The sequence below is a fragment of the Plecotus auritus genome (assembly GCF_963455305.1).
Source record: "Plecotus auritus genome assembly, chromosome: 9".
NCBI classification, from domain to species: domain Eukaryota; kingdom Metazoa; phylum Chordata; class Mammalia; order Chiroptera; family Vespertilionidae; genus Plecotus; species Plecotus auritus.
In genome coordinates, this window is record NC_137783.1 from 120,065,698 (window position 1) to 120,087,793 (window position 22,096).

The following is a 22,096-nucleotide window of genomic DNA, read 5'->3' on the forward strand; positions in this document are numbered from 1 at the left end:
CCCTAAACCAAGATAGACTTGGCTGACAATTTAGGATCGCCTTGGACACAGACACAACCATAAGGGGCAAGACAGTCCAGGGAATAGTGAAGTGGTTAAGAAGTGGTGTGAGGAGACAATGAGCCAGGAGCAGAGGGACTGGGCAGTAGGGAAAAGGAGCGAAGGGGTCAGCAGAGCGCCACTGAGATTCAAGAGCCAGCTAACATGGATAAGGAAGTGCAAGGCATTTATGACCAGAGTGCCAGAATTTTGGACATTAAACATATACTTTCAGGTTCATTTTAATTTTTTAAGAAACAAGTCAGAGTGCTAACTGCTGCTCACAAAAAGAGCTTATCATGAAGGGAGCCATTTCTCAGGGATGGGAGCAGCATATGTTTGGCCCCTGCCCAGACAAAATCTTTTTGACCCACTACTCTTCGGGTACTCGGTGGGTTCTAGGTGACCCACAGCATTGTAGCTGGGCCTGGTTCTAGTTATAAAGCAGAAGATGGACCCATGCAGTCACACTGTGCAAGTGGCTTATCGGTCTGTGGACCATGCATGTAGGAACTCCAAGAATGATGACTGAGATCTCACTCTTGGACCTTCTGTCACCAGCTGCATCCACAGCAGTGTCACCCACACCAGCATTTCATTTATGGCCAGCATGTCCGCCTCTCCCCTAGTTTAGGCCCTCCTTCAGTTGAACAGTGAGAGGCAGCAGCCTGTCTAGGAGACTTACATGGTCTCAGGTCAGGCCTGAAGCTTAGAAATTATTCTCTACCTTGAATTATTCCACTCACCATTAATGTATCAAAAGATCATTACCTATGTTTTTAAGCTCCAGGGATTTATTATCCCAGCATGTAGAAAGAACACAAAAACATTCTCCGTGCATTAAGCAGTCTTTTCTTTCCTACTCAGAGTTCCTACTTAAGAGTTTCCGGTTCTGAGTCTCTATATAGAGTTCAACTTTCCTGAGATCATCCAGGCCCTACCCAGAGACCTTTCCCCAATAGCTGCAGAAAGGCAGTCCTTTATTTGCTGGCTTCAGAGGCTTGTGGGAGCCACTGCCAAGCTCTGCAGACCACCACACTGTGGACCATTGTCACCTTCCTGTAAAGGTGAACCAGGCCATTTCTGTTCTGGAGTGTGTTTTGATGAGTACAACTCAGGACAGTAGTAAGAAGATGAGAAGTCTTCACTCTGCCCTAACCTTAGGAGGAATACATCTTAGGCAGTTGATGTATTCGTGTCAAGCTTCGGATGTGTATTAAAGAAAAGCCAGTCCTTGCTGGCATTGCATCATCCCAGTGCAGTAAAAAAAAAAAAAGCCCGAGTTTCTGTGATTGTGTCCAGTCGTTGGTGACTAATTTATGAGCTACATGTGCTCCTCGAGCCATTTTCTTCATTCTCACCCTAGTGGCCTTTGTGATTTGATTTCTGAACAGGCCATTCTTCCCAATCTGACATTCCTTCCAATAAGCACAGAGCTTAAAGTTTAAAATTGTTGATTTAATTCTCTTGGGGAGTTCAAGAACTTCGTTGAAGCATTGCTGCAGTCCACACTCTACATCCTGATTATACCACCACTGATTCCATCCAGGGATGGGCTAGTCCACAGGGAAGACACACCTCACTCCCCATGGCCCTCTGAGCCGCTCTGCTCTGTCAGGAGGTGGCCGTTAGCGCACAAGGCAAAGGAAGCCTGGAATAGCCCTGTTCTTTGCCTCAGCGCCAGCACCAAGATACTTGGCCTTGTCACAGGATTTGGGAAATGATACATTGCCTTTTCTGGCATCTCCCAATCTTCTGGGAGTTCTTTTGCATTCATGACATGTCCCCTGTCTCCTCAACAATATTTTCATTACCTTGTTTTTAACTTAACCTAGTTCAGTGGTCGGCAAACTCATTAGTCAACAGAGCCAAATATCAACAGTGCAACGATTGAAATTTCTTTTGAGAGCCAAATTTTTTAAACTTAAACTTCTTCTAATGCCACTTCTTCAAAATAGACTCGCCCAGGCCATGGTATTTTGTGGAAGAGCCACACTCTAGGGGCCAAAGAGCCGCATGTGGCTCGAGAGCCGCAGTTTGCCGACCACTGACCTAGTTAAAACAAAGATTGGAGACAGTTAATTTCTCATGCTTGGGTGTGGTGGAATTAGAACCTCCCATCAACGGTGTGGTGATGCAGAACTTAGCATAAAAGAGGACTGAACACATTTATCTTTCCATGTGAACTGAACCAGGTCTGGATTCTCTTTTTAAGGGTGACAGAAACAGCCTCATTCTACATTTCTGTCCCTTCTGAAAGAAATCCCATTGTTAATTGGCCTCCAATGTAGACAATGCCCTAGAATAGCAGTGAGCCCCAAGATTATGTCATCAGGGTCAGGGCTCCTAAGCATTGCAGATCTGGATCAGGATCAAGCCTGGATGGCTGACCATGTGGGCCCCATAGATTCCAAGTTCACTGAATGGCAAGGCTGCTGGCACTGTGCAGAATGTTTGATGCAGTTCTCAGAGCAGTCCTGACAGTGGGTGTTGTTACCCTCACCTTAGAAAGGGGGAAGCAGAGGCTCTGAATGGCTAAATGACTTGCCCAGGGTCACAAGTCTGAATCTGATTCTAAGGCTGTCTGGCACCAAAGACCAAGCTTTTTGATTGATGTCATGGTGCCTCCCCAGAGAGTGCTGGTCAAGGGTGAGGGTCCTTTCCCTTGTCTTGAGATGGTTTTGCACTGTCTCCCCTCAACTGAGCCCTTTTTTCATTGTGTCTGGATGTTTGGATTAAACAGAAAAGGTGAGTGGTGGAAGTTGGTACTCAGTCTGGAGCTAAACTTGAGCCGGCTGCCTGCTTGGGTTCCTCTGGCTTTCCAGGGAAGATTTACCCCCGGCATCTCGCTGTCATCTCTGAAGGGAAAGGGAGCTAATGTCAGAAGGGTGCCTTCTCTCCAACACCCAGACCTGGCATTAGCTGATATAAATCCCAGGCTTCCTGGGGGAGAATCATCAGGCATACCTACAAATCACCTGGATCCTCATCTACACTCCATAATGATGCTAAGCCCCACATCAGAATGAAAGGAAACACTATTGACAATTATAAAATACTAAATATAGCTCAGTACATTTAAAAATGAACAATAGTAAAAGCCTTGACACATTTTTCTTTGATGTGAATGGAGTCTTTGGCATTTGGAAGCACAATAAGATGAATTAATTGCTCCTCATTACATGGCAAGTCAGGAGGGGTGTGAATGTGCCTTCTCTCCTCGGCATTGGCTGTTGCCTGACCGAAATAGCCCCTTTTGTATTTACTCCTGCTTCCTCTAATAATAAGCAAATTGGAGATCATGGCTGGGAGAATTCAAGTGCCCTTCATCCTTTCTCCAGAACTCTCAGAGAGTTTTGTGATGTTTATCTGCTCAGAGGCTACTGCTAATAATTGCAGAAGTCATGCGAATTCACAGTGCAAGATTAGAAACAGCATCTGCAAAATTACTTTTAGGGAAGTATTCTGTGTTTTATCTTTTTCTGCAAAAATGATTTGCAAGCAAATTGCTGTCTTTCCTCTTTTGCACTATATTTTTATATTGCTGGAAAAAGTATATTTGGAGAAAAACATTTAATAGCTATCAAGAGTTTTTGAATCCATGGTCTTTTTTTTTAACTTTATGCATTTTTCCTCTTATAAAGGTAAACTTCCATGTGAATAAATTAGATTGGAGTTTTTAAATTCTGAAATGATAAGCCCAAAATAAAGTGTTTAGAATATATTGGCCTAGTAGGCTGTTCATTAAAATTCCATATATGACAGCTATAAAATTGTACATGCAAGCCTGTGACCTTTGTACATTATCTTTGTTTGTTTATGGTTAATGCCTACGAATTATGAGATAATTGATTCCCCAGAATAATAAGAAGCTGGAGAAGCAAAGGAGAAAGGAACTGATTAAAAGGAAACTGATAGAAACTATCCAGAAACCAATTCATAAAATATCCTTGATTTTTAGAATCACATCACTCCAGATATGTGCATCTGTGATGCAGCTGCCTTCCCATCATGTATATTACATGTAGACATTTTCGTACTTTCAACCATTAGAAGGAGGCAGTCCTTGTTCTGCTTCATGAAACATGAAAGTCTGTTTACTTAGTAACAATAACAATGTGAAAAGCTTGGGCTGAGGAGTTTCTGTGTGGCACATCCTGCCGGACCCCATGTGGCTGGGGTAGTGAGGCCATTGATACCGTGGGGTGCCAGAAGTTGGACAGGGAGGAGAGTTGAGTGCGTCCTGAGACATGCACCCCAAGTTAGAGTGCTTCGTCTGCCCTCATTCTCAGGTCAGATGGAACATCCGATCCTAGTAACCCATCAACAGTCTTAGACCCATGTTGCCTGCTTCATAAACATTTTCCACAGTCCAAGTCATGGGCTTGAATTAGGGTTCAGTTGGAAAGGAAGAGTTACCTTTTCTTATTCCCCCAATATGCAGCTTTCTGTGGTCCCATTCTTTGTCATCTTAGGGCTAGATGGGCTTAAAATCAGTAATAAGGAGTCAGTATGAAGTTGTCCAAGCTTTTTCCTAGGACACATTTGCCTTGTTCATGCATGCTAATATGTACATCCACACTCACCTCAGACATCATAGAAGATAACTCAGTATTGACTTAAAACTGTATCTGTTTTTCAAGATACAACAGTGTGCTCATCCTTTGTAAATCTCATCCACGTCTCAGAAATGTTGGTATGAAAACATTTTAGAATAAAATTAATATGGTGTACAAAGACAGCATATATTTTTGAATTTACTGAAGCTCCAGTATTTGAGTAGATTAGTGACACACCCTCCCCCCTATAATCTAGGGAGATGAGTAGTAAGGATAGAGTAGAATGTTTAAAAGTCCAGGATATTAGACTTAGAGTGACACAGAGAAGCAATTTACTCAGGCCTGACACAGTTATCATTTCTTCAAAGTCAGGCCTGTATCTCTAGGCCGAAAATGACAATTTACAGATCCCTCCATGGAAATCTCTTCGCTTGGCATCCTTCCTTCCTCCCATTTCAGGATAAGTGGGTCTGCAGCCAGGCTCTCAATTCTGATTTTCCCTGGTGGTACTTATTATCTGCAGGGTTACTTTAGATTTTAAACTACAAAAAAATTTTATTCTTTTAATTTTTAAATGTATATCATCTATAAAGGAGAGATGTTATGAAATTAAATGACCAATCAGAGCGTTTCCACTACAAAAGATAGGAAATCACTGGAATAGACATTTTAGTCCATTTGCAGAAAATTGCCTGTTCTCAAGTAGGTAGGTCAAGTACAGAAAGAACCTCTACTTGAGATACAATTTCCTCTCCACACTTGGCTTTCTCTCTATTAGGATAGGTGGCCAAGCACTGCCCAAATTTTAACATTCAGCTGTCTTTTCACTAGCAGTTTTTTGGTTGTATGCATTAAGGTGTGTTTGCTTAGCATAGAACTCATACTCACAGCTTCAATTTTAGAACCAGAAGGACTTGAGAGAATAAAGTTTAAATCTTTATTTTGTAGAAAAGGGGAGAGTGTTAAGTGACTTGCCCAAGGTAATGCACCCCATTAACATCAGGCAGAGGCAGATAGAGAGCCAGATCTCCCGACTCCTTGGCCAGGATGCCTTTTCTTGGCACAGAGCAACTTGGTGTGATGGAAGCATTTGAATTTGCTCTCCTGCTTTGGAACTTTTGTTTCACTCAGGTACCTCATGGCATGCTGGGTAATAAGACAGTCACACTTTATTTACCAAAAGAAAAAGACCATGTTCTGAAGCTATGTGACATAAACAGCAAAGCTGGTGACATTTCTCCTTTCCTCGTTGACTGATTTCCCTGTTAAACAAGAAACATCAAACTTTCCTCATGAACATTTTGAGGAACTTTTTAATCAGCCTAGCAAACCCAACTAGAATTAAGAGTGGGCAATGGAGATGTAGGGAGCTCATTTCCACTTGGACCTGGGCTTTCAATGGGTGAGTCACTCCACCCAAGTGTGCACAAATGCTTTCTGTGTTGGGGTGAGCAGAATAGCTCTTGTCATCAGCATTCCATAAACACAGAACTCTCAGGTCTGAGAGAGCCCCATGATGTACTTTTGGAATAGACCCAAGCCCATGGCTCTTTCGTAGTTTTTCCTGAATTTGCATCAGCTAGACAGGCAGGAAGTCTGGCCTGCCATTTTCCTAGAAACCCTAGCCTGAGCCCTGGGGAAGCTAGCTGTAAGGCTTGTTCCCTGTTGGGGAAGGTACCTGTGGTCATACCTGTGCTATTACTTCAGTTTCAGAAATCACCTTGAGGGCATTTATAACCTCTCATTAGGGATAAGTGGCATGGGGACTGGAGTCCAAATTGACTGTCCCAAAAAGAAACCAATACAAAGAGTTTGTATTCTTGACAGAGAAGAGAGTAAGCATGACTAAAGCCATGCTTTCTGTTTGTTACCCACAGATCACCCTCTGAGAGGGTAATGGGGCAGGTAGCAGGTGAGACCACGCGGGGCCAGCTAAGAGTAGATTGCCTGGGGCTGATATTAGTGTGTGTGAGGCTCAGTTTGGCTTTGGGGCATTTGTACACAGCCAGTCAGTTTATCATAAAATTCCACAGACTTCAAGATTTGTCTTTTTTCAGACATCTTAGGATCTGAAACGTTTCGGATTAAGTTTAAAAAGTTACCAGAGGAATGGCTTTAGGTTAGAGCACTCAGCAGATAGATAAATGTAGCTACAATTCAAAGAAGAATGACACCTGACCAGAGGTGGCAAAAGCCTCACTCTAGTCACCATGGTCCTTCCATTGGGGACCAGTAACCCTGCAAGCTTGCAGGGCCCTCATGGTGTTATTCAGCTGCAGCACACGACCATACAGATGCTCATAATGATTGAGTGCATCCCCAAAGAGCTGTCCCATGAGCTTCATTATTTTTTTCAGTTAAAAGCCAAAGAAATAGATAAAATATTATAAAAATTTATGCAAGTGTTAGGCTCTTTTTCAAGGGTTAATATAAACTTTGAAAACTCATATTCCTGGCAGTTACGGGGCAAAGTTGTGTCTATCCGACTTGGGGAGCACCTAATTGGTCTTCCTTGGAAGCCCCTAGAAATTATCTTATAGGCTTTTATTATTATTATTTTTTTTAACTTCTTTTGGCCTTGCCTTTGGCACCTCGGCATGTTTATTCACCACCTTTGGGTGAATCTGTGAACAGTGCAGCCACCTCTCTGCTGGTACTCTGTCTTACCCGAAGCTTGCCTTGGCCTTCATTCACTGTCTAAATTCTGAATAGCAGCCGCAGAGGGCGATCTTTTTATTTTGATGTCACCATTTTGTTCCCACTTTCATGGATTCTGGGGCCAGGTAGATTTATAGACTTCCTGCTAGCAGCCAGGGACCTTGACATGTGTACCCAGCATGAAGCCCTGCCTGCATCTCTTGCCATTTCTCCCATCTGTACTGGGGGAGCCACAGAACCAGCTCAGAGGAATGGGGGGTACTTTTTCATTGTTGTAGTTAGTAAATTACCTTCTAGATAGTTATGTAGGTCATACATTCCTCCTAAAATGTGAAAAGAAAAAACAACAACACCCACATTCCTACCCATTTTATTATACCCCAGGTTTGTGTGTTTATATACATTTATATTTTTTAACTAAAGAAGAAAAATAACCCTGCCTTTGTACACATTCTTTTTAACAACCTGTTTATTGTTGTATCCAGGTGACAAGCATGGTAAGTATTTTCACCAGTTGAGTATTCTGTATTCTAGCTGTGCTTGGCAGACTTTTTGGCTAGCTTTGTGTTATCAGCCTTGGCTTTCCTAGAAAAGACCCATTTAGGAAAAGGAGAAAGTACTTACCTGATAGCATCCCCTGTGTCCTTGGCTACAGAAGGAACCCATGTAGCCTTCTACTCACAGTGGGATACCTGAGAGAGCATGCGCCCCGCCAGCATGCTGCTTGGCCCATCAGTCACTGCCCTGCCCACCCCACCCGCCCCACTGCTTCTGAGCCTCCCTGACCAGGCGTCTGCCAGGGCTTCCAGGCCTCGCATGACTCCAGCAGCTCCTGGCACTGTGGCCCCTTGATAGCACACACAGTCAGGGCCTCCTGACGCTCTGGATGGCCCTACCCCAGATGCACCCTCCTCCCCTATCTATATGCTTAAGAGCAGGGCCCTTTTTTCCTTGAGTGTGTTAAGTAATTGGAGAAGTCTCGCTTTGGAAGCTGGAAAAATAAATACATTGTTCACTCTTCTCAGAGGCTTCCCATTCTGTTGGAAAACAGATTAACAAAAAAATTTATTTTTTAAACCTTGCCACTGGGTGTTCTCAGTAAATGCTCTGAGTAGCAGTAGGCTCCGTGTGTTTTAGCCTTCTGGCTGTGTTTATTTATCCGTGCATGTTTGCTTTTCCGGCCTCTTTTGTGGCTCTGTATTTTAGTCCATGTGCTCGTGGCTGTGCCTGTGTGAGTTGCCTGGTAGCCATGCGTTATGTATTAAGTCTGTGTGTCACTGTCACCTTCAAGGATCAGACTGCCAAGGATAAGGCCCTTCAGCACATGGCCGCCATGTCCTCAGCCCAGATCGTCTCGGCCACTGCCATTCACAACAAGCTGGGGCTGCCTGGGATTCCACGTCCGACCTTCCCAGGGGCGCCGGGGGTGAGTCATGGCTGCATCCAGAAACGATGGCCCTGGAAGCATGGGGTCACCATGGACCAACATAAAACTGACCACCTGGCACTTACTATGAGTCGGTCAGGTGTTAGAGAACCACCTTGTGGTGTACTGATGATGGGTGCAAAAAGGCGAAAGAAATAAAGGGAGGGAGGGAGCCAGGGAGTGAGAGAGAGATGGGGGAGTGGAGGGGGTCTCAGTCCCTGAATACATAGAATCAAGTATCACTTTTCCGGTGTCCTCCTGGGCTGTGATCTGCCCCTTTTGCTCTTTTTTCTAGTCCTTGGTCTCTGTTCCTGTGTCCTCAGGGTCACTTTATGACAGCTAGCCCCTAATGGAACAAAGAATTCTGTTAACATTTTCATTTTGCACCTACCAAGGGCTGAGACACTAAACATTATGGTCCCATTTAATCTTCATTATAATCCTTAATGCCTCTCATTGTTATTGCCATTTTACAGATGAGAAAACTGAGGTTCCTTGGAAACAAAACAAGAGTTTGGGAATGTGATCATAATCACATGGATAATGGTGTCAGGACTCAAACCCAAGGCTCTGTGACTTCTTTTATATAGTGCTGCCTCCAGCAGGGGGTCAGCAGGTACAAAAAGCCCCAGGAAAACTCACAGCGAAGGAGGTGTCTGCGCTCCTGTTTGGAGTTCCTGGCTGGCCTCTTGTTTTGAGTTTTGTCCTCTTCCTGGCTGGGCCTTCAGTGCTGTGAGCCGAGGCAGCAGCATGTTACACAGGGAGCATTCAGAATGGAGAGGGAAGTAAAGGGCAGGTGGGTGCAGGGGTAGAGCAGGCAGATGAAAATTTTGTGAAGGCCCTGCAGTGCACCCAGATTGCTGCCAGGTGTTGCTGCCTGTCCCTGCCAGTGGAGATTATCTGCAAGAGGAGCTAGAGGGAGCCTTGGGTTGCTAGGCTGAGGACATAGGCGGTGGTTTTCTGACCAGTAGTGACCACACCTGCATTTAGGGAGGGTCACTGCACCTGACGGATGATCTGAACCCGCCGTCTTTAGCAGGGGTTGCAATGCACATGCATCCTGAACTGTGCTTTGAAGTGAACTCATAATCCTGAAGCCTCTTGCATTTTGCCTTCCAGTTCTGGCCGGGAATGATACAAACAGGGCAGCCAGGATCCTCACAAGAGTAAGTCTGAGGAGGGGCCAGCATTGACTACAAGGGCCTGGGCACCGCCCACCTTGGGTAGCGTTTTCCTGGGGCCAAACTGCCTCGGAACTTGGAGGGCGGGTAAAGGAGATTTAACCTGAGATCACCGACATCATTCCTCATTGTTACCTGCTGAAGCCAATAGGAAAGAGACTGCTCAGGTCCTGGAGACATGGAAATACCTTACTTCCACCTTAAGTTTAGTGGTCATGTAGCTCCAAACAGGAAGAGGATTCCAATCCCTTCCTGGCTCTGAAGGGCAAAGCGTAGGGTCGTCCTGAGAAAGCGCCTGCCCGAGAGAGGGCAGTGGGGTGATTCCATAGCCCATTCTGTCCCGGCTTTCCCTGGGGTATGGCGGCTAATAGAAAAATCCCAATAATGCTTTGAGGGCCAGGGTAGCAAGCTCAGTAAACCAGAAGATGGGGGCAGTCTGGGGGTAAAAGCAGAAAGGAAACCCTGCTCATATATTCTCAAAAGAACTTGAGCTATTTGGCCTCGAGAAGGCGAGCAGGTGACTGCGATTGGTGACCACGAACCTCGATCTCAGAGGCAAATGTCCAGCTCCTCCCACTGAACTGGTGTGAAGCTGGTGGTGGGTCCCCAGCAGCCTGCTGGCCCCTCAATCGTCGGGAGTAACCCTCTCAGTCTTGGTGGAGCTCTGCCTGGGCTGTGCCCCACTTGCAGGCAGGGAACCTAACAGGGGGAAGAACCCCAGACCGGGTCCCTAGTCCTGGGAGGCCGAGGCCAGGACTGAGGTGTAGCCACTGCTACAGGCGCCATTTCTAACTCTCTCCATCCTTCTGTCCCTAGCGTCAAGCCCTTCGTGCAGCAGGCCTACCCCATCCAGCCAGCGGTCACAGCCCCCATTCCAGGTGAGTCTCCGAGGGGCTCCCTCTCATTTTTTTCCACAGCTGCATGTCCTCCCTGACTTGGAGAGCCATGGCTGCCCCCCTGTGCCCACATGTTTAAGGCCGGGGTTAGCCTGGATCTGTGAAGGGTCACAGGGGTCCCTTGACAGGTCCCCGATTCCTCTCAGTCACCTCACGAAGAGCTCTTCAGATGCATTGTTTTAAGGAAACAGGAAGCCTGGTCACTTTCGCTCAGCACGCTGGTCATCCTTGGAAGGGGAAGTTACTGTGGTTCCTTCCCCATCATTAGCAGGCCAAATTGGGCAATCTAGGTCCTAAAAGCTGATGGGGTTTATTCACCCTTTCCTGGATAAGTAGGTTTCAATTCCTAGTACCCTTTCTTCAAAGGAGAGCTGCCGTGGAAGGCCAAACTAGAAACCATGTATTTGCTCCCCCCTACACACATGTGCATGTGGAATGACTCAGTGGAGCCGCTCTCCTTTACAGACCCCAGACTTATGCCCTCTGCTCCAACACCACGGAGCACTCTGAGGCAATGTTCCATACTGCCGGTGATTGCAGGCTTAAGAAAGGAGGTGGAGAAACACAAGAAGTATCTTGCATGCCAGCCTCACAGGAGATCTTTGTGAGCATTCATTCCCGCACTTCAGTCGGTCTCATCCTGGCCCCCAGCTCGGCCCCTTTGTCCAGGAGTAGGTGTCCTCAGGCCACAGCCCATAGCGTGAGTTGAAGTGGGCTTTATGGGGGGCCACATGCATTGTGCTTTATCAGGACACTGCCTCAGGGTCCTTGGCCAGAGTCTCACCCCTACCTCACATGAGAGTGGTGGAGCAGGCCTTTCTTCCTGGGTCATCTGTTTGTAGGGCCCTGCCCCCGTATTTGCCTGCGGCCCAAGGGGAGGTGAATGGCCAGCATTAAAGGTGACCATTGGTCTTTCAGGGTTTGAGCCTGCATCAGCCCCAGCTCCCTCGGTCCCTGCCTGGCAGGGCCGCTCCATTGGTACAACCAAACTTCGCCTGGTGGAATTCTCCGCTTTCCTCGAACCGCAGCGAGACCCAGACTCGGTGAGTGTGCTCAGAGAGATGTGCCTCAAATCCAGCATTTGCTGTCCATTTCCATTCCCCTTCATCATCCTTTCCCCTGCCCTCATGCCTGACAAATAACCCGAGTGGATGTGGACCTGAAGGAATAGCCAACCAGCTTTTCAATTAAGTAAAAGGTATTTCCATGGACAACTGTGTTGAATTTAGAGCTGAATTTAGAGTTGAATTTGTGGATGCTTTGGACCTGACACTCCAGGGAACACTGGCACTGAAGGGAAGGACCTTAAAGGGCTCTTGCATTTGGTAAAATTTAACCTTTATTGAGCCTTGCCACATGACTGGTATTAGGCAAAGCTGCTTATATATACCTGTACAATTACATTTCACGAACCTCATCAAAACCTTACAAGGGTAGGTACTGTCTGAGAGATGATGAAACAGAAGTTAATTTCCCTGAAGTCACACTGTTAATAGTTGATGGATTAGAGATTCAAACTTATGTTTTTCAAACTCAAGCCTAAACATTTAGCCATGATTCTATACTGCCTTTCCAGGATAGCAGCTATGTTTTCTCACGATAGCAGGTTGTTATCTTCTTAAGGAGAAGTAACAAGATGGTACTTTAGCAATTGGACATAGAATGCATTGTAATATCATAAATACCAGGAAAGTTGGCATCTGGACTCTATTCGATGCCCCCCCCCCAACCCCCCCCTCCCCCCGAGTACTGTCATCCCATTGTTTCCCTGCCAGGTCCATCATTTCCCGTACATATGTGAGCCTCCCCCCAGTAAGCCCAAGGCCCTTATCTCACTCACTCCCACTCCTTGGTGTGAGGATGAGCACTGCATCTGCATGTGGGCGAGTCCAAGGCACACGCTGGAGAAATCGTGAGTTTGTCTTTGGGAATCTTCACCAACTCCTTCCTGTGTTCCCTATTGCACCCACCTTGCTGATCTCCAGGGCCACTGAAAGCCATGCTTTCCATGCATCTGCCGCCTTGCTGTCGTTCTGTTATCAGGAAAAGGTGTCATGAGTGATTTCACCATCTGTTGTGAATAACTCAGATACTGAACCATCACGGGTGACCTCTCCTGGGAGGATTTGCACTTGAGCTTGGTGGAAAGCCTCTGGTGACAGGACGGGGGAGACGCCCTGGGCAGAGGCTTCCCCCAGCCATCACCCCAGCAGAGGCTCGGGAACGCCGTGCAGCCACTGACATTTCTGTCTATGAGTTGTGAACTCTGGCAGCTGGTAGGAAAATAGAGCCTGCTCCAAAATTAGGGGGAAATGAAGGAGATGTAAGTAGGTCAGTGGGCCTATTAAAGCAGGTATAGGAAAATAAGGTTATTGAAAACAGGGAAGAGAAAGCCAACTAGGTCATTTTTTTCAGTAGCTGAGTGGTTTTACAGGAAGGGTGATGGCAATGGCCTTGCCCTGATTGGCCTTTCCTTGATGAATGAAAAGGTTTGGCTTTGTAGCTTCGACTCTAATCCATGACTTTAACTGTCCTGAAACAAACGGAAGGCCTGGTGCGAGTCAACATTCTTGGGCCTCTTGAAAAAGTAATTATATTTTAGGGGACCCAAGATGGGGACTGAGAGAAATTGGAATTCAATCAGCAAATACTTTTTAAACACTACATGCCGGCCCCTGTTTTAGGTGTTAGGGATTCAACAGCAAAGGAAACAGTCCTTATTCTAGTGGAGCCTCCCTCCTAGGTAGAGATGACAACAGTAACCACCCCAACGAGTGCACACGTGCGTACACACACACTCAAACACACACACAGAATGGGAGGTGATGCTAAGTGCTTATGTGGAATGAGGATCCTGCACAGGTGAAAATTATGTGCTCTTTAGAATAAAAAGGTATAATTTCAGAAAATGTCATGCTGATATTTTTGGCTTGTTATATTACGATTTTAAGTTATGTCTATCAGATAATGCCAAGCAAAACTACACCACTATTCTGAAATTATTTTACTAAATCGTAACATCAGTTTCACTTGTTAATGTTGCTTTTAACATTCCTGTGTTACGAACCCTGATTTTACAGTGATACATAAATGAGTTTAATGTATATAAATGAATTCACAGCAGGTTGCGACTAGTGGAGATGTGAGGGTCCGGAGAGTTCTTATGCTAGAGGAAGCAGGGAACCCTTGGCAAAAAAGGTGATTGAGGAATTGAAATGGGGGAGAATTACAAAATTATTTACAGCACTTTGACGATGCCTCAAGTGCCAGCTTGTCAGATTACATAATATGTACTTCATTTTGCAAACATGAGGTGCTGTTACAGTGAACATGTAATGGCACTTCAGCAACAAGGTCACACGGAAAAACTTGTAGCATGTGAATGGTTCCAACTATAGGAAAATTTAAAGTCACCTAAAATAATTAATCTGGGACATTTAAATGAATGTGGATGTGCTCTACTTAAAACTTTAACATCAAATATTAAGTACGTTAATTTGATAAGGAAGCCAACAAGGTGACAAATAATTAAAGGTCCCCAAACAGATTTAACTCTGTGTTTGGAGATCTTTGTCTCCATGTAGGCATGCACACATTTCTCCCTACTTCTCCATAATGGCTTAGGCTCATTGGAATCATGGGGTTATAGATAGTGCTGGCAAAAAGCCAATAAATAAATCAATGTGCTGGGTGCAGTGCTAACTGTTTTTCATTAGTGATTTCTTCTATCCTCGTCATAGCCCGGTGAGGTAGGTAATTCTGTTCCATTCTATAGGAGAGGCTTGGAGAGATTGCTGTTTTGCAGATAGTCAGTGGCTGTGGCCAGGTTTGAATTTTGCAGCTGTACTATTTCCCAGCAGTAGATAAAGCATGAGCAAGAAAGCCAAGAGGAAAACCTAGTTTGCCACAGTTCAGGGTGGCCTCCCTTAGTTACCACTGCTCTGGAAATTCACTCTTCAGTCTAACACATAGTCTTCATTGCCACCTTTGAAGACTTCTTCCTGACTCTGCCACCCTTGGCATTGGCAGCACTAGTAGTAGTACCAGCAATAGTACCATCTGTGGAGATAGCCAACACTGTGCATTATTTTACTTAACCCTGTGACGTGGTCTGCCCAGTGTTAGGCAGCTAGCTGACGTTGGAAATGTGATTCAGATCCAGGCCTGCTGATTCCACATCCTGAGACTGTAACCAAAGAGTGTATGGTCCATGTGTACCTGTGGCCTGTTTTGTAAGCTATAGCTGGCTATAATCTATAAACTAAAGGAAGAATAATCTGGGGGATGAGCGCCCCCTGCTGGCTTTGCATCAAGTATAAACCAGATGGCAGCATTTCCTCAAGTTGGTTGGTTATATTGGTGGAGAACCAGCAAGTCAGTCCCTCTGTTACCTTTGGCTCTACTAGAAGCTAAGAGAAAAACAGCAGAGGGTTAAGAAAGGAAGATCTAAAAAATTAAGACTATATTAGAAGTGGTTAGTAGTGCTTGAAAATACACTTTTTACATGATTTCAGTGTTGCATATCAAAGGACTTCAAATGTTAAGTGTAAGATCCTCCATCGCCTGTAATCAGGGCCCAGTTCCTGGAGACTGAGTTAGGCAGCTGCTGATTTGAGACTGCTGAATACCTGATCTTGGTGAGCTGTAAGCTGACTCCTGTGTGTGCATGGGGAGTGGTTTCCCTGATAAAGCCTAGTGGAATCCCTCCATCCCCACCCTGGGACATGGCAGGTTCCTCCAGCCTCCATAGCTCAGCCACATCCTGCCCCACATGTGACAAACCCCTGATGGTGCAGACTTCCCAGGCACCAGACTGTATGCTTAATGCTTGTCATGGTCTACATGTCAGAATAAGCAGGACTTTGTGCAGGAAGAGAGTGTGTGAAGGTTGAGTTAGGTAGGTGTTACACAGCCAGAGAAGGGAGAATTTGGGGATGGAGAGGGAGGGACAAGGAGATTGTCTCTTTAGATTTTGAAAATGCACTGTCTTGCCAAAGAAGAAGAAAAATTCCACAATGTGGTACGGTAACAAACCTAAACAGGGAAGGCACATCCAGCTCCTAACAAACACCTTGATACATGATAGCAATAACATTAATCGCCGGTACCTACTGAGCTGTGTTATAAACACTACGCCAAGCATTTGGCTTGGGTACTGGTCTTATGTCCAGTCTATCAGGGGAAGGAATGGAGGCTCCGATGCATTAAGATACATTATCAAGATCCACTCTCAGGAAGTGGCTATGCCAAGGTTTGGCTCCACTCTATTCCTAACCACTTCACTGTGGTTTTGAAGAAATCAAAAAATTCTTCAAACATAAAAACAGCTGCCTTCCAAAGTATGAGCTTCCCAAGTGCAGGCTGCATGTTAGCAGGGCCCTTCATTCACATGGGGTGAGGGTCGGGCTGGCTTTTCTCTGAGCTCCTTTTCCAACCTGCAGTTTTGTGAGTCCTCTCGGGGTTTGGGGCAAGGCACAAGAGAGGCCAGGAATGTTTCCACTGGATCTTTAGAGCATATCTCCTGTCATGCTCTTGTGACGACACATTCGTACTAGTTGAATGAGAAAGCTGGTATCTGAATGCTTACCAGTGGTGTGAGATTTGGGGCAAATGACTTCACGGCTCAGCCTGATTTCAGTTGGTACAGCGGGCATAATAGGACTACTCTCATTATTGCTGCAACAATTACAGTTAGCAACATCCCTGGACCTATTGAACACTCCACACATGGTTTTTGGAACCTGAATGTCTTTTAGAAATGTAACAGGAAATTGGGCCAGACAGATGGAGGGATCTGGCTTGGGAAGATCTGCTCACCAGGTGTTTTGGACTCTATTGAAACTCAGATGGGAGCCAGAATATTTTTTCAATTAAATTTTTTTTTTCAGTAGATAGTAAATTCATGTGGTCAAAAATCTATAAGCATAAAAGAATGGAAGGAGACTTCACTACCTTCTAATTCCTATCCCATCCCAGGTAGGAATCACATTTGCTAGTTTCTTGTATTTCCACAGATTTTAATACATGAACAGCATAATATGAACATAATCTCACCCTCTTTTTTAAAGAGAAGTTGTGATCTGATGTGTTTCAGGAAGATGACAGCTGTAGCAGGTAAGAGAATGGGCTGGTCTAGGAGATGAGCAACAAGCACCAACCCAGGGCACAAGCAGTGACCCAGGGATAGACATTGTGTCGATAACTTTAAAAGATCTTAGGGGTTAATTAGCTGTGGAGGAAGAGGACACTGGAAATGACTGAGCTTTTGAGACTGGGGATGGTAGTATAATTTGAAAAGTCACAGAACGAGGAAGAAGCAGATTAATCGCCTTTCCTCAAAAGAAACCTGTTGAAGGGGATATTGGAAACAGAGACGTTCAGCAAGTTTAAGTTAACAACAGCCCAACACCAAGCTCATACATGACAGGGTTGATATTTGAACTTTGTCCTAATCCAGAGCCCATAGTTTGAAAAATTGGGGAAGGTAGCAGCAATGACCAACATTTAGGGAGATCTTTCCCATGCATTCATCTCACAGAGAAGGATGCACCACCTGCGGGAGTGCAGAGGACAAGGCTCATTATCGCTCCACAAGTGGCAGCCAGCTCAGGAAGGTGGTCAGGACATTTGGAGGAGGAGGAGGAAAGTAAGGACACTTGACTCAGGTTCCACGGAAGGAGAGAATTCCTGGAGGGTGCCCAGGCTTGGGTAATGGCAGGTCCTCAGCCAGGAGGCAAGGGGTTTTGCTGAGATGTCCTGGTCTCTTATCTTTATTTCTAAGTGGCTGGACAGCCTGAAGTTATGGAGCCTCCTGGGTGTGAGGAGTAAGTCAGCAATCTTCATAGTCTGAGCAATCCCGAGCCCAAGCCCGAGGTCTCCCCTTCAGGGGAGCCTGCACTAAAGTTCTGCAAATACATCCTACAGCTCATCTTATTCTTTCCCATAGAGGCAGTTGGTCACATGTGGGCCCGAGCATGATTTAATCTTCCTATCTGTACAGCTTCTTTCAAAGGCCTAAATTCATGGAGAGCTAAAAGTCTTTTGTTAGACCACAGACCCTGACTTTGCTTTGGAAAATGTGACCAGCTAAGGAAACAAGGCATTGATGAGGCCCAGGGCAGAAAGAAGGGTGAATGGTTAGCATGGGATTCGATTAGAGAAATAAGGAAACAAGATCAAAAGCAAGGTTTAAATTCCAGATTGCCAGGCGGGTTCTTGCCTGGGTCCTGGACAGGGTGGAGGAGGCCAAGGTTTCTGTGAAGAAGCTTCCAAGCCTGCAGTGGCTGCTGGGGCTGACACTGCATCTCATAGTGGGGTTCTGTATTTATGGAAAACAGCTGTTTGGGCAAAACAGTTTCTGGTCCTTTAAAAAAGAAGTTCCTCTACCCCAGTTCATAGCTTGTGTGTGGATCTCATTAATAGTTAACCTGCAATCCAGTATCTGTGCAGCTCCCTATGTCTCACACAGAACTGTCTTGTTTACTGTTTCATTTGACCTTCACATTGACCCTCAGATATCAGCAGGCCAGGTGTCATCCCTATGTTAGAGGAGGTAACCAAGGCCCAGAAAGATTAAGGAACTTGCCTCAGGTCACACAGCTTAAAACCAACAGAGCTGGAATTCTACCCATTGTGTTAATGTCTGCATCCCATGCTTAGAATAAATGGTCAGAAAGCACACTTGCCCTGCAGGCTCTCAGAGGAAGGCCACAGCTGGTCTGACGGTTGGCTGTGCCCAGTGTATGTGCTTTTCCCAGACTTTTCTCATATATTTTACCAAGTGTGGTCTTCCAGTAGGGCATGGAGATGAAGTATCTTTCTGAGGTTGAGGTGATGGCTCCCTGGGGTGCGGTGTGGTTTTGCCACCCTTTCCCGCATGACTGCCAAGCTGTTCTATGGGCTCATCGGTGCACCTCTTGCAATAGCAGTGGATGGTTTACTTTCAGTATCTGAGCTGCTCTGGGCACTCACTCTCTTTCTTCATTACCATTTGGGGATGAGGCAATTGAAAGCATCTGGAAATCTGGGTTTTATAGACATTTCACAGAGGCCCCAGCCAGGCTCCATCTGCTTTCCTTGGCAGGTCAGCCCCACGCCCGCTTGCCTTCCTGGTTGCTGTCCCTGCACTCAGCCAATGGCCCTTACAGCTGCACTTCTGTGGGGAAGACACCCCGCTTTCTATGGAAACCCCCTCTAGAGAGATGGAGGTGGATGTGGAAAGTGGGGATGAGGGCACGCATCCTGGTGTGAGATCTGGGAAGGAAGGACTTGCTTGCTCCTAGTTTCTTGTTTCAATGTTTCTTTCTGGGAAGAGCACAGGGAGGGGATGAAGCAGCACCAGGGGCAGGTAACCAGACAGGGCTGATGTCTCTGAGCAGTCAGCCCGGGATGGAGCCTACTTGAGCAGGAGCCCAGGAGAGCCCCTCCTGTCCCCCCAAGGGCTGAGTATGTAGGTCACTTTCCTTGGCTGGCCCTGCAGCCACTCCGTGGGGTCATCACAGGTTGCCCAGGCTGCTCTGGGAGTGTCTGGACAGGGAATCTTGGCAGGAGCGTGACAGGAAGCAAATGTAGGTGATTTGTCCTTGTTCTGTTCCAACTTGTACATTATCATCCCTTGACATGAGTTATTTGTCTTAGTTTCTTTAAATTCCTAAGTGGATTATAATTTCTCTCTTGGTATTATTTGACAGCAGTCATTTTTCAAGGTTTTACTAACGTTCTTCAAATACTTGGAATTTTTGGGACAAGTTTATGAAAAGACCGCCATCTTCAGGTCAGATAGTGTACTGCAGCACTGAGGTGTGTCCTGAGGAGCAGCTTAGATGCCAAGGAGTATATTTATGGGGCTTTTCCTTCCTTTTCCACAAAAAGTGAACTACCTCATCCGAGGCCTCTAGAGTAAAATGGATTGTCAATCCTGTAAAAGAAGAGAGAAGAGAAAGTAAGACCCCAGTGTCCCCTGTGGGAGTTGTGTTGTTCTGGTTGTCTCATCCGCGGTGATGGGTGCCCTCCCAGGCTGCCCCAGCCCCACTTTTGAGGACAGATTTTGCACACTTCAGAGAGTGAGCTCTGATGTGCCTGGGGGAAGTGTGGGGGCCAGATCACTCCATGTGCACATCACCTTCACCTCAGCCACTCTGCATAACAGTAGCTAATGGCAGTGTCCAAACAAGGAATCACCTTAATGTATCTGAAACTTCCCTCTCTTAATTTCTGCTTTAAAGTTCAGTATTTCACTTCTGTTGCTGTCAGAAGGACAGCCTGAGTTTCAAATGATCTCTTCCAAAGTAAAGAAGTATCATGATTATTTGGGGAAATATAATAACAATAAGTGACGTGCTGGGCACAGCATTATCTATTTTCCATGCATTGTCTGGTTTAGTCCTTGTGGCACTCCTTCGAGGTAGTCCCTGTTATTACCCCTGTAATAGTGGAAAAGGCAGCAGAGCGGCTGGAGTCGCTGTTCCAGATGACTCAGCTGGACACTGGTGCCAGCACCAGGGTTCAGACCAGATCCCCATCTGACTCCTCAACCTCCCTCAGCAGCAGAGAGAAAGAAAGCCAGGAACCAGGAGAGAAAGTGACCTCTCAGAACAGCTGTGAGGGAGGAGGAAATCATTTGTAAAACCCCCAGGGCAGCTAAATAACCCTTTGCAAGTAACTTCGTTGAGTTTCTAGGATTACATTCACCTTTTCACTACATAAAACTGCTGTGAAAAAGAACTGGAGGGATTACAGCAATAAAAAGAGGAAATGAGCATTTCCCCAAGTTGAAAGAGAAATCCGTGTATTAAGGTTGTGTCAGGTGCTGCTAAGCATCTGTCAGGCTGATCCAGGTAGGATTTTGCTGGTGCAACATTGTTCTTTTGGGTGAACCTTGCAGGCAGACATGGGTCCCCTCTTCTGGCCAGTCATCCTGAGAGGTTGAGCCTTAGGAAGGCTCTGTGATCTGACTAAGTTCCTTTCAGGTCCAGGGAATTTGTGGTCAGCTAGAATAAACAACCTGAAGCACGACTCGTAATGTTTTTGTTTCCCTTTATAGTTCTTTCCCTTCCTCAAAAAACTCTAGGTTGTTTCAAGGTAGTTTTTATTTAATTTAATATAGTACATATGCTTTATATATAAGCCAAATTGAGCCTCACTCTTGGCCTGAGGAAAAGCAGCAGCCCCCTGCCCCAGTTCTTCCCACCTCACAGCCCTACTCCTTAGGGACAGCTGCTTACAGCCCTTTGGCCAGTTCTTCAGATATCACCTCCATATTTCTAAATAACATGCTTATCCTATATATCTCAGTCCATCAACTTTAGACATTTTCTATTGACATTTTACTGTGGAATATCAGGACTTCAGCTCTCTAAATTTAGCATATGACACGCCCTCCCCCCTTCTAACCCTCCCAATGTGGTTATATCACAAGTTTTGGTTTAATGTTCAGTGTTTATATTACAAACCTGTGCCAGTTCTGTACACGGCGTGGTTAATGTGTGATGTATTCGAACCATTACTTGATTGTAAAGCTTGTTATTTTAGGGTTTGTCATTGCTACTTTTTTGTTGTTGTTGTTCAGTTTTTACATTACACAAATTCATCCTCACAATTTCTAACAGAATTCTCAAACTCTTCTCCAGATGGTCACATAAGTCAGGCAATCTCTCAGGTCCACATCCTCTTGGTGACATCCCTCCAGGGCCCTCCTAGCTCCTCATCCACTGGACTGGTCTCTGTCTGGGTCATCGGCCCAGCTGTTGGCCAGTGAGTTCCTCTTCCTCTCTCCTGGGTCAGGGCCCCATCTCTCCCTGTTTTGATTTACTTCATTTCGTAGGAATGTATCCTCCTATAGCTAACCGAGAATGGTTACAAAGATCAATTTTCTGAAACCTTACAGATCTGAGAGTGTGTTATACTCTCACATGAGATGGATGGCTTGGTTTTTATCAGGGTTTTGCCTTCGAGATGTGAAACTTAACTCACATTTCCAAGGTGAGTTCCACACAGGTTCTCTTTGCTAATGAGTAACACTGTATGTTTAATGCTGGAGAATAAAGTCATCCATATAAAAAAGAAGATAAATGCTGATTTAGGTCATGTGACGTGCAAGAGTGGGGATGTTGACTGTCTTTAACCTCAGCCTTTTCTCTAGGAATCTTTGAGAACCCATGTTTACATGGGCAACACATGATTGACTATAGAGGCAGTAAGCTAGCTCTGTCTAGTCACTCTGTAGGGTCTGTGAAGAGAGGGACTTTGAAGTATTGGCTCATGGATTCCCTGTGCCTAGCACAGTGCTTAGCGTATATATTACCCCCAATACTTGGGGCTTTGGTTTGTTGTTGTTTT

At 45.6% G+C, this 22,096-nt stretch overlaps 1 protein-coding gene across 1 annotated transcript in view; it reads left to right on the plus strand.

The window, feature by feature from the left end:
* TEAD1 (TEA domain transcription factor 1) overlaps positions 1-22,096 on the plus strand; it is a 254,213-nt gene that overhangs the window by 194,150 nt on the left and 37,967 nt on the right. The window contains exons 5-8 of the mRNA XM_080640120.1: positions 8,548-8,682; positions 9,802-9,848; positions 10,680-10,741; positions 11,678-11,802. Coding sequence (XP_080496246.1) covers positions 8,548-8,682; positions 9,802-9,848; positions 10,680-10,741; positions 11,678-11,802 — 369 coding nt within the window. The remainder of the gene's footprint in view (positions 1-8,547; positions 8,683-9,801; positions 9,849-10,679; positions 10,742-11,677; positions 11,803-22,096) is intronic.